Source organism: Scomber scombrus, chromosome 18 (assembly GCF_963691925.1).
Source record: "Scomber scombrus chromosome 18, fScoSco1.1, whole genome shotgun sequence".
In the NCBI taxonomy this organism is placed as follows: Eukaryota; Metazoa; Chordata; class Actinopteri; order Scombriformes; family Scombridae; genus Scomber; species Scomber scombrus.
The window spans coordinates 27,494,098-27,506,702 of record NC_084987.1 but is presented as its reverse complement, the minus strand read 5'-3'; the positions used below and the strand labels follow the sequence as shown (position 1 = coordinate 27,506,702).

The window sequence follows — 12,605 nt, the reverse complement described above, 5'->3', positions numbered from 1 at the left end:
AAACAGAGGGAGAGAGAGAGAGAGAGAGAGATGGGGAATGACATGCAAGGTCATATATGAACCAAAGGTGTTTAGTGTTGCACGGTCTACCGGTGCCCACGGTATACCGCGGTGCCAAAACGTCACAGTGCCTACTATACCATAATTTCTACACAACGGTACTACCGTTGAACACAGTGCCAGTGGGACCCATAGTTTCTGTAAAAACAAATCTGGCTTGTGGGCATTATCCTGCGCACTGGTGCTCGTGCCACATCTCATCTCTGCAGCTGCAGTCACTCACAAAACACAACACAGACAGTCATGGCAGAAGCAGCAGACCTGAACGGTGGCAACTCTTAATATACAACATGGCTTAGTACAGGTGCTAATGGGGCCAACAGTGTATCTCGTAAATGACTCCACTAATAATGCCTGGAATGGTATCAAACTTCTACAGTAGTACAAATATGGTCTTTACTCATAAATCGATGCATTGGAAAGTTTGTAAGTACACCAGGAGTTTATTAAAATAACACTTACCTGATGGCTTCTACTCTGCTGCTAACATCAACGAAATCTCGCAGGATCCCGCACAGAGCACGAAATCTATTGCCTGAGATCCCGCGAGATTTCGACGATGTTTACAGCAGTAGCAGCAGAGTAGAAGCCATCAGGTAAGTGTTATTTTAATAAACTCCTGGTGTACTTGTTGTTTCAATTCAAACTTTAATAAATGTGATTCATAAAATATTGGTTTGTCTTTTTATTTTTTACTTAACCAGTAGAGTTACAATGTAATGCATTAAATGTATGTTTATCATGCACCAACCAATATTAAGTAATTCTAACTTGTGTAAATACATTGCACGTTCATAAAAATAATAATAAAACAGGCTGTGGTATCGTGATACTACCCGGAACTGTGATACTTTGGCTGGTATAGTATCGTGGGTATTCATTTTGGTATCGTGACAACATTAGAGGTGTTACAGTTCAATCAGTCAATCAATCAATCTTTATTTATATAGCGCTAAATCACAACAAAAGTCATCTCAAGGTACTTTACACATAGAGCAGGTCTAGACCGTACTCTTTAATTTAATTTAACCCAACATTCCCACATGCCACATGCCATCTTCCTCGACCGATTGGGGTTGAGAGTGAAGGAGAGAAGGAGAAGAGATAGAAAGGATAAGTACAGAGGAGAGAGAGGAATACTGACAAAACAATCAAACAACATTGAAATTAATAATAGCTGCAGGTTCATTATTTCTCTGTATCTGTGTTTCAGGTATGATCCGGAGCCTGGCTGCCCAAAGTCTGAATCCAGAGCAGGATGTTGGAGCCTGGGCTGGTGCTGGAGGTGATGGCGACGGTCACCACTCCAATCAGCTCCGCCTCGCTCTGCTGCTTCAGTACTTGGAGAACCTGGAGAAGCTCATGTACAACGCTTATGAAGGCTGCGCCAACGCTCTCACTGCCCCACCAAAGGTTTGCAAATCAAAGCTGCATGCTCTCAAACATTTGAAATGGTTACAGTATGACTGCTGAGACCAGGGAAGAGAGGAAGTATAGCAGTGTAACTGAGTATCAGTTATTATGATGGGTTCATATTGGCAACCAGATCCTTGGCTTTTCTATAACTAACATGATTAATGGCTCCTCTTCTGTGTTCAGGGCATCAGGACATTCTTCTACACCAACCGTCAGACGTGCCAAGACTGGCTGACGAGGATCCGCTTGGCACTGATGAGAGTCGGTCTTCTGTCCGGTCAGCCAGCAGTAACCATTCGTCACGGCTTCGACCTTCTGACAGAAATTAAAAACAGCAGCACACAGGTCAGTGTAAATACACTGCTATGTCACAAACTCATGCTATACATTTAAATGTTGGTTGCAGCAGGGATGTGCAGATATTGTGATAAGCTGACTTTGTTTTTAGAAGGCAAAAGGAGAGTGTGGAGCTCCTATGCATGCAAATTCCTGCCATGACAATTTTTGTGAATAATTGAAGATAACGATGATAATAATAGGTTATTTGTATCATCTGGTTAGATTAATAATGTTTTGGTGTACTCATCAGGGTCCAGAGCTGGAGGTTCCTCTGACGCTGCTGGTGGAAGCTCTGTGTGAGCTGCGTTGTCCTGAGGCCATCCAAGGCCTGGCAGCCTGGAGCCTCTCCACCACTGGCAGGAGTCTGAGCTGGCTGTCATCTGTCGCCCTGCAGGCTGAGGGACGGTAAGCAACACTGCCTTAACAAGACACCCACAAAATTCTGCAATATAAACAACTAACTCATCCACATGTTATTACTTCATTTATGTGGTTGGTTCCACTGGAAAAATGCCTGTGTGTGTGTGTAGGTTTGAGAAAGCAGCTCTGGAGTATCAGGATCAGCTGTCTGCGGTTACAGGGATGGACTGCAGTATAAAAAGCTCTGAATGCTGCCTGCTCAAACTCTCCAGTAACACCAGCAGCCCCAAACACACCAGCAACGGTAACCAGCAAATACCCACATCCTGTTAATTCAGTCAACCTGACCTCAGAATGCAGTTTATTTCAAAGATGAAGTCATAGACAGGGAAAGTGATGATATCTATGAGCTGTCACATGATATCTGTATCATATCAGTTGGTATATAGGTATGTAAAATTTTAAGGGCTTGAAAACATTTGTTATTTAATAAAGTTCATAAAGTTCACCATCTCAGTTCACCATTTGAGTGACATTAAACAAGTGACCTTTTGCACTACTGAATATTTGTCACTATTTTGCTATTCTGCCACTCACTGTAAAAAAAGCTGTATTTTAAAAGACTTGAGTGGAGCACAGTGGTTTGCCTCTGTATACAGAGGATCACAAATAGATCATGCTTTATAGCAGATACAGACTCATTTAAGTAGATGACCGTTGTGACTAATGCCAAAACAAAGGCATGTTTTTTCTAAGTACCTAATTATAATGTATCATTTGTTTGAATAGATTGATGCTCCCAATCAGTTACTGTTTCTTTTCATATTATAGACAATCCAACTGAATTCATGTTAAGTGATTGCAGCAGTGGTTTTCCCCTGACAAGATTTAGTGTAGATTTGCTCTTAAAGGAGAGATTCTTTTTTGGGTTTTTTTTGTTAAGGGTTTAATTGTTGGCTTTTTGCCTTTTATTTATATATATATATATAAAGAGAGAGAGAGGGTGCAATAATGTCGCATGCACTTTAACCTCTCAACCAAGACCTCAGAGAGATTTTTAGTGTCTTAAACATTTGTATCTAAAATTTAGCTGTAACATTACACACCAGGTATCTCATTTGGGTTGGCAGTCTTAATTATTAGGTTGTTTAAAAAAAATATACATATCTATCTGTGCCTCTGGCATAAACTACTGTAAGTGGGTTTTTTTTTTTTTATTTCTTCTGAAAAGGTGACAACAAGAAGACAGTCCTGCTGAAGTCCAGTGAGTGCTCCTCTGAGGTGATCAACCTTCTGGCCAACAAAGCATGTCAGTGCTATGTGGCACTCTGTGATTGGGCTTCTGTTAAGGAGTGGCAGGCCAGCGTCAACGCCCTCAAACAGAACTCCACCAATCCAGTCAGCATCAACCTGAGGACAGATTTCAACTACATCCAGGCTCTGAGCTGCTTCGAGGATGGAGATCTGACCGAGTGTGGGACTCAGCTTGAGCTGCTGCCAGGAGAGGACTACAGCTCACTGTCCAGCAGCAAGGACAAGCTGGGTAACTAACTCTGGAAAATCTCTGAAAGATTTGAGTTTCTTGAAGCTGGAACAGTTTGACATCACATTGAAATAACTATAAACTAACATTTCAACATCCAATAGTTAACACTCTGTGTGTGTGTGTGTGTGTGTGTGTGTCAGATCTTAAAAGGCTTCTGCCCTCCATGAGTCCAGATCCAACTGAGCTGCAGAGAGCCATCGAGGTGCAGCTCCTTCGCAGCGCTGTTAGCGCTATGATGAAAGCCAATCAACAGCAGGAGCAGAGGACCACAACCAATCCAGAGTGAGTATTTATGTAAAACACTTAAATTTGGAAGTCTCGAACTGTCATAGTTCGTCAGGTATATTGGAAACAGAAATGAGGAATATGTTTCATTTCCTGTAAATTCTTCCCTACAAAAGTCTCCCATTATTTAGTCATTTAAAAGCTTTTAATTTGAAACAGTTAAGTATGAAATGTGGGGTTGGCTTTTGCGCCAAATTAAAATCCGAAAAAGTCAGAAAGCTGACTGATCAGAACCAAGTGGGCTATTTGGGAGGGGCCCTTAAAGAGACAGGAGCTAAGACTGCCTGTTAGAGACAGGCTGTATGAAGGGCTAATATGAGATGAATAAGGGGTTTTTTGAACAGTAAATCATGCAGAGCTTCTCTAGTGATGTCCAAAAATCTAAATATAGAGCTGGATATGAGTATAATAGATCCTTCTCTTTTACTCTTAGTACTTTTCCCTTTTCATATCAAATAGTTATGCAGTCTTTCAGTAAGTCATGTGATGTTTCAGCACGTTGGTGCGCTGCCTGAAACAAACTGGACGGATCTGCCTGGGTCCTCTTCGCTTGTCCACCCTCACACTGTCTGATGCCCTGCCCACACTGCCCACCCTGCAACTCCACTGCACCACCACCCTCGAGAACTCACTCACTGGACAAGAAGTATGTACACCCATGCCTCCCATTTGAATGCATTTATACTAAAAATGTTTTGATGGCTTGGATGATATGTTGAATTTATCAGCAAACAGTTCCTTATATTTCACATTCAGCAGTTATGGAGCGACATTATCATTCATTTGGAGTTGTGTTTCTGTCAGTGTCAGTCCAATATTTACTCAGAGAATGTATTATAAAACTGTGTATACATTTTTAAGTTTTTCTGTTTTCATCAATGACTAAATAAAGTTTTCAAAAACTCTTAGATTTGCTGAATCATACATTGTGGTAAAGCTGTATTTAATCAGCTGGTGAAAGGTGGCTTGTTGCAGATACATGGATTTCTTTGGACTGCCACGAAAAAATAAATAATGATAAAGAGACAAAGAACAACCAGATACTTTGCTTAAAATCAACATACCATTTGAATAACTGAGCTGCTGGCAAAGTAATGTAGTCTGTTGTTCCTTGTCCTATTTTGTTGCATGTTTTTTTCTGACTAAAGAAAAGAAGCTTGAGGTTTATTGTGTGTGATGTATATTCTTTGTAGGACTGTGTGGTTCCTCTGTACAGTGAAGCTCTGAGCTCTTGTAAGCAACAAGACGTCCAGCCTTTCCTCCAGGCCCTCAGATACACCATGTTCCAGAGACAGCTCCTCCAAAAACTCAGAGGTAATGATCAATGGTTGAGAAAATGTGTATTTGCAGTATTGATGTTCTAAACTCAAAGAATTCTTGTGTTGATCAAAGTGCAGTTTAGTCAGTTGACAAATCACAGCTTAGATGAAAGCTCATACTTAATGTAGCATGCCATCTGTGACCTTTAAAAACTTCTTTGTGGATCATCCAACAGTTGTTTGAGACCTGTTGTTGGCCCCTCTAACTCTCATGAACACATTGCATTTCCTACTACTTCTTAACAATAAAAAAAAAAAACTCCCTAAAAATTCCCCATCTCCATTCTCTTCCAGGTTCAGCTCCCTCCATCGATGGCCACCTAATGGAGCTTTGTCTGACTGCTGTCAAATTCTCTCGGAAAAAAGGCAACATCGCGCTGGCGTCCCGCCTGCTCAGCCAGTGCATCGACGGGACACAAGAGGAGGAGCAGCAGGACGAGCTGAGCCAGGCCTTCAGGCGGCTCACTCTGGAGGGAACTCTGGGGGAGAAATGGGGACCAGAGCTGCAGATAGAAAAAGCCAAAGTACTGAGAACTGCAGGTAAAGTACAGGGGACCAGTTTTTCTCCTATACACACTGCCGCTGCTAAAACTTCACAGTTATTAATATCAATGGGCGACTAAGGATATTCACTGTCTCCGCTGCCTCAACTTAGGGGAAACACTGAGGGACAATCAAAATCTGTGCAATACTGTTGTGGGAACAGAATGATGTTTTAGGTACGGACAAAGCCTGACTGTTTTTCTGTGTAGAGCAGCTTGAACATACAGTCATAAGAACAACAGTACCCACCACAGTCTAATGCAAGATTTTTGTAAAGCCTTTTATGGTAAATATGTCTCATAGGACTTAAGGGGGAATCAGCCTCTGTGGTCCAACACATAGAATACTAACAACAAAAGGCATGTGCCCCAGTTGACAATTGTTGACAGGTTTTCCTCAGAAACCATCTATTCCTGTAGTTTGTTGATTAGGGATGTCACGATCTGGATTGTAAATCGAATATCGATGGAACTGACATCACGATCTCTACCTTTGAAATCAACGGATGAATCAAATATGTAGCCACGCCCCCAATGTCACGTCCCGCAGGCGAGTCAAGAGGGGGGTGCGATTGGTCTAATAAGCAGCACCACAGAGCTATCAGGGCGCTTTCAATCAATCAATCAATCTTTATTTGTATAGCGCCAAATCACAACAAAGTTATCTCAAGGCACTTTACACATAGAGCAGGTTCTAAACCGTACTCTTCAGGTTTAATTTTAAAGAGACCCAACATTCCCACATGAAAGAAAAAACTCCCTTTTAACAGGAAGAAACCTCAGGCAGAACCAGGCTCAAAGTGGGAGAACATCTGCCTCGACCGGTTGGGGTAGAGAGGGGAGAGAGCAAGAATAGGAGAGAGAGAGAGTAGCACATTGAAAATAAACATTGAAGCTAGAAGGTCCGGGACTGGAATCTGTCATCCGGACGTCTACATGCCCAGATTACCTGTGAGACGAGAAAGCACAGACAACTCCAGGGAAGAAGTTTAGGTTATTGAATGCATTAATAGTACATGAATGTTATTGGATATAGATGGATGGATAGAGAGAGAGAGAGGAGGAGAGAGGAGCTCTGTGCATCATGGAGGTAGGAGTCCCCCAGCAGTCTAAGCCTATAGCAGCATAAACTAGGAGCTTGCTAACTATAAGCTTTATCAAAAAGGAAAGTTTTAAGCCTACTCTTAAAAGTAGAGAGGGTGTCTGCCCTCTGGACCGAATCTGGGAGATGGTTGCACAGGAGAGGAGCCTGATAACTGAAGGCTCTGCCTCCCATTCTACTTTTAGAGATACTAGGTACCACAAGTAGGCCTGCGTTCTGGGAGCGCAGTGTTCTGGTAGATACATAAGGTACTATAAGCTCTTTAAGATATGATGGAGCCTGACCATTAAGAGCTTTAAAAGTGAGGAGAAGGATTTTAAATTCTATTCTTGATTTTACGGGAAGCTTTGCTCTCACACGCGCTGCATTGATAGTAACACATACAAGCACGCGCGAGTGCAGACACTCTCTAGCGCGCGCTGTTGCTCGCTCGCTGCAGATTCCGGGAGATTGTGTCTGATTTGCAGGCGTCAAGGAGCCGCTATCAATATGCGGGACACACCCGGATTTTTCCGGGAGAGTTGGGATGTCTGCACTAAAGCAGTAACTAGCGCTAAAGGAGTATTTGTAGCACCAGAAATGCTACTGTTAGGATACAGTTAGGACACTGTTAGTACAGTTAACACACTTCATTATTCAGAGATGGCTATGGACATTAGGCTGTTTTAATTGAGTTTTTGTTTTATTGTGAACTTGAATATCATCTAATAGTGCACACTGCAGAAACTTACTGTAAACAAAAGAATCATGTAGTGACCCTTTTGTTTACAGTAAGTTTCCAATTGACTGCTGAAACAAGTTATTGTTACATTATATTGCTAATAAATTATTTAATTTTGACGGTAAGGCCTTAGTGTGGTACATTGCAAACAACTGATGGAGATTATATCACTCATGATTAGTCAAAAAATGGCATAGGCATCTGTGCTAAAAGTACCCAAAAAAGGGATTGAGAATCGAATCGAATCGTGACCTTTAAATCGAAATAAAATCGAATCGAGGATTTGGAGAATCGTGACATCCCTATTGTTGATGGTGTTGCCCAATAAGCTGTCTCTATGTACAGGCCAGTCCATGACAGCCATGGAGATGCTGAGCAGGGCTGCTCTGTCTTACTGCAACGTGGGGAAGAATGAAGGAGCTGCCTGCCGCTCACTACTGACACTCTGCAAATGGCTGCTGGCTGACTGGAAGGACATGACACCTCAACTCAAACAGGCATGCTCATCCAAAGCTCTACATTTACTTTTTTACTTTGGTCTGAATTGTGAAATGACATGGTGTTAATAATGTAATTAGGATTACAAACATTTAATTTCAGTTTTAAGCATTGCACCTTTTTTAATAACAGGTACAGAGTACTCAGGAGGCATATCTTCATATGTCAAGCATGTAATGACTTTGTTTATTATAATGTAGTAAAGCTTTACACTAAGAAGGCACTGTGTGGTAATATTATGGAAAAAGGTGTTATAAAGAACTTGTGATGTTTTGGTGTAGGTGGTGAAGAAGTCAGGAGCAGTAAACTCCTCCAATGCTTTGGGCAGCATGTCACCTCTGAGCAGGAACATTGCTGCTCTGCTGGAGCTTCCTCTGGAGGACCAGGGCATTCCCCATATCATCGCTGAGACCTCGGGTAAAAACATGCATTCAAGTCAAAGTTTTCATACCACCAGACATATATAGATGCAATGTTTCCCACAGACCAGGTAGCAATGTGTGGTGCAGGGCTGTATGGAGAACTTTTGAGGGGCAGGGGCTCTGACCATGGGGAGGGGGTGTTGCTGTTGTAGCAGCGGTGCTGTGTGTCGGTAACCTAGCAACACTAGGGGGGTCCGGGGGTATGCTCCCCCGGAAGAAAAAGTTGAAAAATAATAGGGCTGCAACTAACAATTAAAAAAAAACGATTAATCAGTCGATTATTTTTTCGATTAATCGATGAATCGGATAAAAAAATATTTTTAAAATTTCCACCCCTTCATTCAAAAACAAAACATAATTTCAAATTGACAATGCAAAAAAGTGCTCAAACAACATGTTGCTGCTTGGACGTCCCTGAGTTGTTAAAGTAATATTAAATTATAAATAATAATTTAAACAAAACAACTAAATGTTAATGTCTGATAGCTTTAACAAAATAACATACACACGTATGCTACATAAAAATAGGTATTTTATGTAAATAAAAGATAAATAATAATAATGGTTTATTTTTGTAGTTACCAGTTTTACTTTTACCATCATTAGGCTTCCATACATAGCTACTATAGCTGCTGCTCTCCTCCTCTCCTGCTGCTGACTGTGAGATGTGAGCAGGTAGAAGCTGATAGTTCACTAACTATAATGAGGGAGCACACTGCAACAAGGTTAATGATCCACACAGTGACATTATATCATTGATATGACGCAAAGCGATAGAAAACCGATCGTTTTCTGTGCACGTGCGCTTCGTGCCGCCCTCGGCAGGATGCAGCACACACTTTCTAGTTTTATGTAGTGTGAACTGCTCCTACACTTTAGAAGACTTTGGTGCGATTGGTCTAATAAGCAGCGACACAGATCTATCAGGACGCTGTGCTATCACACGTGCTGCATTGATAGTCATCATGCGGGGAGTTCCGGTCCTCTGAAATGATGCCAACGCGGAAGTAACTTAAAACTGCATTCTATCAAAAGGGCCACCAGGGGGCGACCGTTTTGGTGTCAAAGGGACTTCCGTCTCTATACAAGTGAGTTGAGTAGTGTGGGATCATGGGAGTTGTTGTCTTCATTGTTAAACAACTAGCTTCTCCTTGTTAGGATTTACGTCAGTGTTCATCATTCAGGAGGTTTTTACCATAGAGGTCTCCTCCTCTCCAAAACAAACATGCAAAGGGATTAAAACCAGTAAACCACTGAATAAAGCAGTGTTTGTCTGAGGCTGTGCGGTGGACAAAGGATGTTTGGGAGGTCTCTGTGTGAGCTGAGCTGCTGCTGTAACGTTTGCTCAGCTTGTTTCTCTGATAACTGTACATCCAGATGTCAGAAGACTAAAAGCCTTCATCCAGTTTAAAATGTTTAAAAAATGACTAACAACTAACAAGCTTGTTGTAAAATATGTGGCTTAAAACTAAATAAAGATAAATTCATGAAAGTTTTTTGGCAGACAACAACAACAACACTGATGCATGCATATTGTGCACGTATACTCTTTGGAAGAGGGGGTGTGACAACACCGACAGGCAACCAAATGAAAGGGTCTGTTACCTGATTTAAAATGATGGATTTCTCTTGGTTTGAACTTTTTTGGAAACATTTGGAATAATGTAAATAAATAGATAACATAGGTCTGGTCATTTTTAGACACTTAAATACAGAATAGTAACATCTTATAGCTTTAATCATTTATTTTAACATTTGATGAACATGAAGACAGAAGAAACTTTAAAAATTCACAAACTTCTGAATGCTAACAACGGAGGAGGCGGAGGGGGTTAAATTCTGAAGCAGGTAGCCGTGTCGCAACATTGTTGAATGCACACTGAATGAGCACCAAATGTTTATATTGACTACCTGTTGTGAGGGATAAGTCGTGAACATAATGACCGGAGGATGTGTTGAACATGTGACTATAAAATGACTTGTCTGAACTACAGCAAGGCTCCATTTAATCTTGTTGGTCTTCTATTCACAGTGAGTGTGGGCGTTGGAGAGCCAGACTTTGTATTGGGCCAGCTCTACCAGCTCTCCACCAGCCTGGCTCCAGAGGTGGCTAAATCCTGGGCAGCCCTGGCCAGCTGGGCTTACCGCTGGGGCAGGAAGGTGGTGGATAATGCCAGGTTAGTGTCGAATAAATGTGTAGTTACCAGTTTAGAGTTTGACATTCATGATGACTCCTACCATTGTAAAGTTGACGATGTTCTGTTGTTGTTGGCAGAGTAGTGTTGATTTCAACTTAGTAGTAAGCTGTAACACTGTAGTTAACTGTGATGTTGAGCTGGACTGTATTTATATTGTCTTGTACTTCTAGCCCATCAGCATATAGCAGGAATATGCCTTCTAATAGAGTTTTCCCTCTCCAGCCAAGGGGAAGGATTGCCTCTTCTTCCTCAGGAAAAGAAGGAGATTGAGGAGCTGCTGCCAGGAACGACCAGTGAAGAAGACAAAGACACCATCTTCAGCATTCTGGGACAGGCCATGTGCAGACCTACTGGCATACAGGTAGACTCTGCTTCTTTTAGCTGGACAAATGTCTGAATACAGTGAGATGAGTCCGTCTTTTATCATGGAGTCCTGTAAGATCTCACATCAGTGTTTATATTCCACAGCACAAATTACTCTTTACTTTACAATTTAGTTTGGTTCAGTTGGAGGAACTTTGTTGGGATTTTGGTGTCTCAGCCAAAGTACCTGTCGTGTAAAAGTCCATGAAGTGAAGTTGTCAGCACTGGATGTCAGCTTCATCACTGCTACAACTTCTGTTTAGCATTTATTCTAACTGCAAGCAATCTGGTTGTATCACAATTATGACTATGAGTAGGAACTGAAACTCACGTTAAAACATGTAAATGCATTGTCAGACCAGGGTTATTATAGCTAACGAAAACTAAGACTAAAACTAGCAGCTAAAAAATAATTTAGTTAACTGAAATAAAAATAAAAATGATACTAATAAACAAAACGAAAACTAAATCAAATTGACTACAACCCCGTTGTAGATTAAAGTAAAAGTGTGGCGATGAAGAGCAATGGGAGCATTTGTGGGATACAGGTTACAGGGAAAAATCCCACTAATTTGAAAGTCCACCTTCAAAGCTCTCACAGACAAGCACACAAACAGTTCCAGGAGTTGAGGATGCAGGAGAGCTTACAGTCAGACAGCTGCACCACATACAGAGCAAACCTTACCTCAGTGTCAGCATTATTTCATCCTTTCCTCCTAATACCTATTAACTAAAACTAAATAAAAACTCAACTAAATCTACTTAATCACTTGTTAAACTAACTAAAACTAAACTGAAATGAAATAAGAAATCAACTGAAAAACTAAATAAAAATAAATACTAATGAAAATGACAAAACTATAATAACACTGCCTCAGACTAAATTACCAGAAAAAGTCACATGTCATGTTAGCTTTTATGGCCTTTCCAGGCTTTCTTACCACATCTGGACATCTTCCTTCCAACATCAGTCACACAGCAGCAAATACATACTGACTTCAACTTGCTCGCTTATTTAATGGTTTTTCACCAGCACATGGCATGTCAAAGCAATCTCTGTGACTGCTATTAATATATGTGTAATGTGTGTGATTGTTGAGAGGCAGTGAATCCCCCAACATTGAAATGTGAAATAACAGAGATTTATAACTGGGCCTTTTATTTGCTAGTAATATTTGATGTAAAAGGTCCAAAACAGACACATGCAGCATTATTGTGTGGCACATTTATATGCTGGTAAATAAATTATTATAAAATTATTATTTGAAATGTTTTTTTATTTTTAATTAGGAAAATGTTTTAGTCTCATTGTGTTGTCATTTCAAATTCTCACATCATTATTTTTATCTAAACATTTATTATTTATGATTATTTTTAGGGAATCTTGGAAGTTGTTTCCAGCATGTAGTATTTTCTGTATGAGAAATTTCATTC

The 12,605-nt window shown here is 40.8% G+C and overlaps 1 protein-coding gene across 2 annotated transcripts in view; it reads left to right on the top strand.

Moving 5' to 3' along the window:
* The window catches only part of smg1 (SMG1 nonsense mediated mRNA decay associated PI3K related kinase), a 50,372-nt gene that overhangs the window by 20,131 nt on the left and 17,636 nt on the right, over positions 1-12,605 (top strand). For both annotated transcript variants that reach the window (XM_062438383.1, XM_062438384.1), the window contains exons 21-33: positions 1,274-1,473; positions 1,660-1,821; positions 2,066-2,220; positions 2,346-2,479; positions 3,407-3,718; positions 3,862-4,003; positions 4,502-4,652; positions 5,200-5,320; positions 5,620-5,865; positions 8,036-8,187; positions 8,470-8,605; positions 10,643-10,787; positions 11,031-11,169. In XM_062438383.1, the coding sequence (XP_062294367.1) occupies positions 1,274-1,473; positions 1,660-1,821; positions 2,066-2,220; positions 2,346-2,479; positions 3,407-3,718; positions 3,862-4,003; positions 4,502-4,652; positions 5,200-5,320; positions 5,620-5,865; positions 8,036-8,187; positions 8,470-8,605; positions 10,643-10,787; positions 11,031-11,169 (2,195 nt within the window). The remainder of the gene's footprint in view (positions 1-1,273; positions 1,474-1,659; positions 1,822-2,065; positions 2,221-2,345; positions 2,480-3,406; positions 3,719-3,861; positions 4,004-4,501; positions 4,653-5,199; positions 5,321-5,619; positions 5,866-8,035; positions 8,188-8,469; positions 8,606-10,642; positions 10,788-11,030; positions 11,170-12,605) is intronic.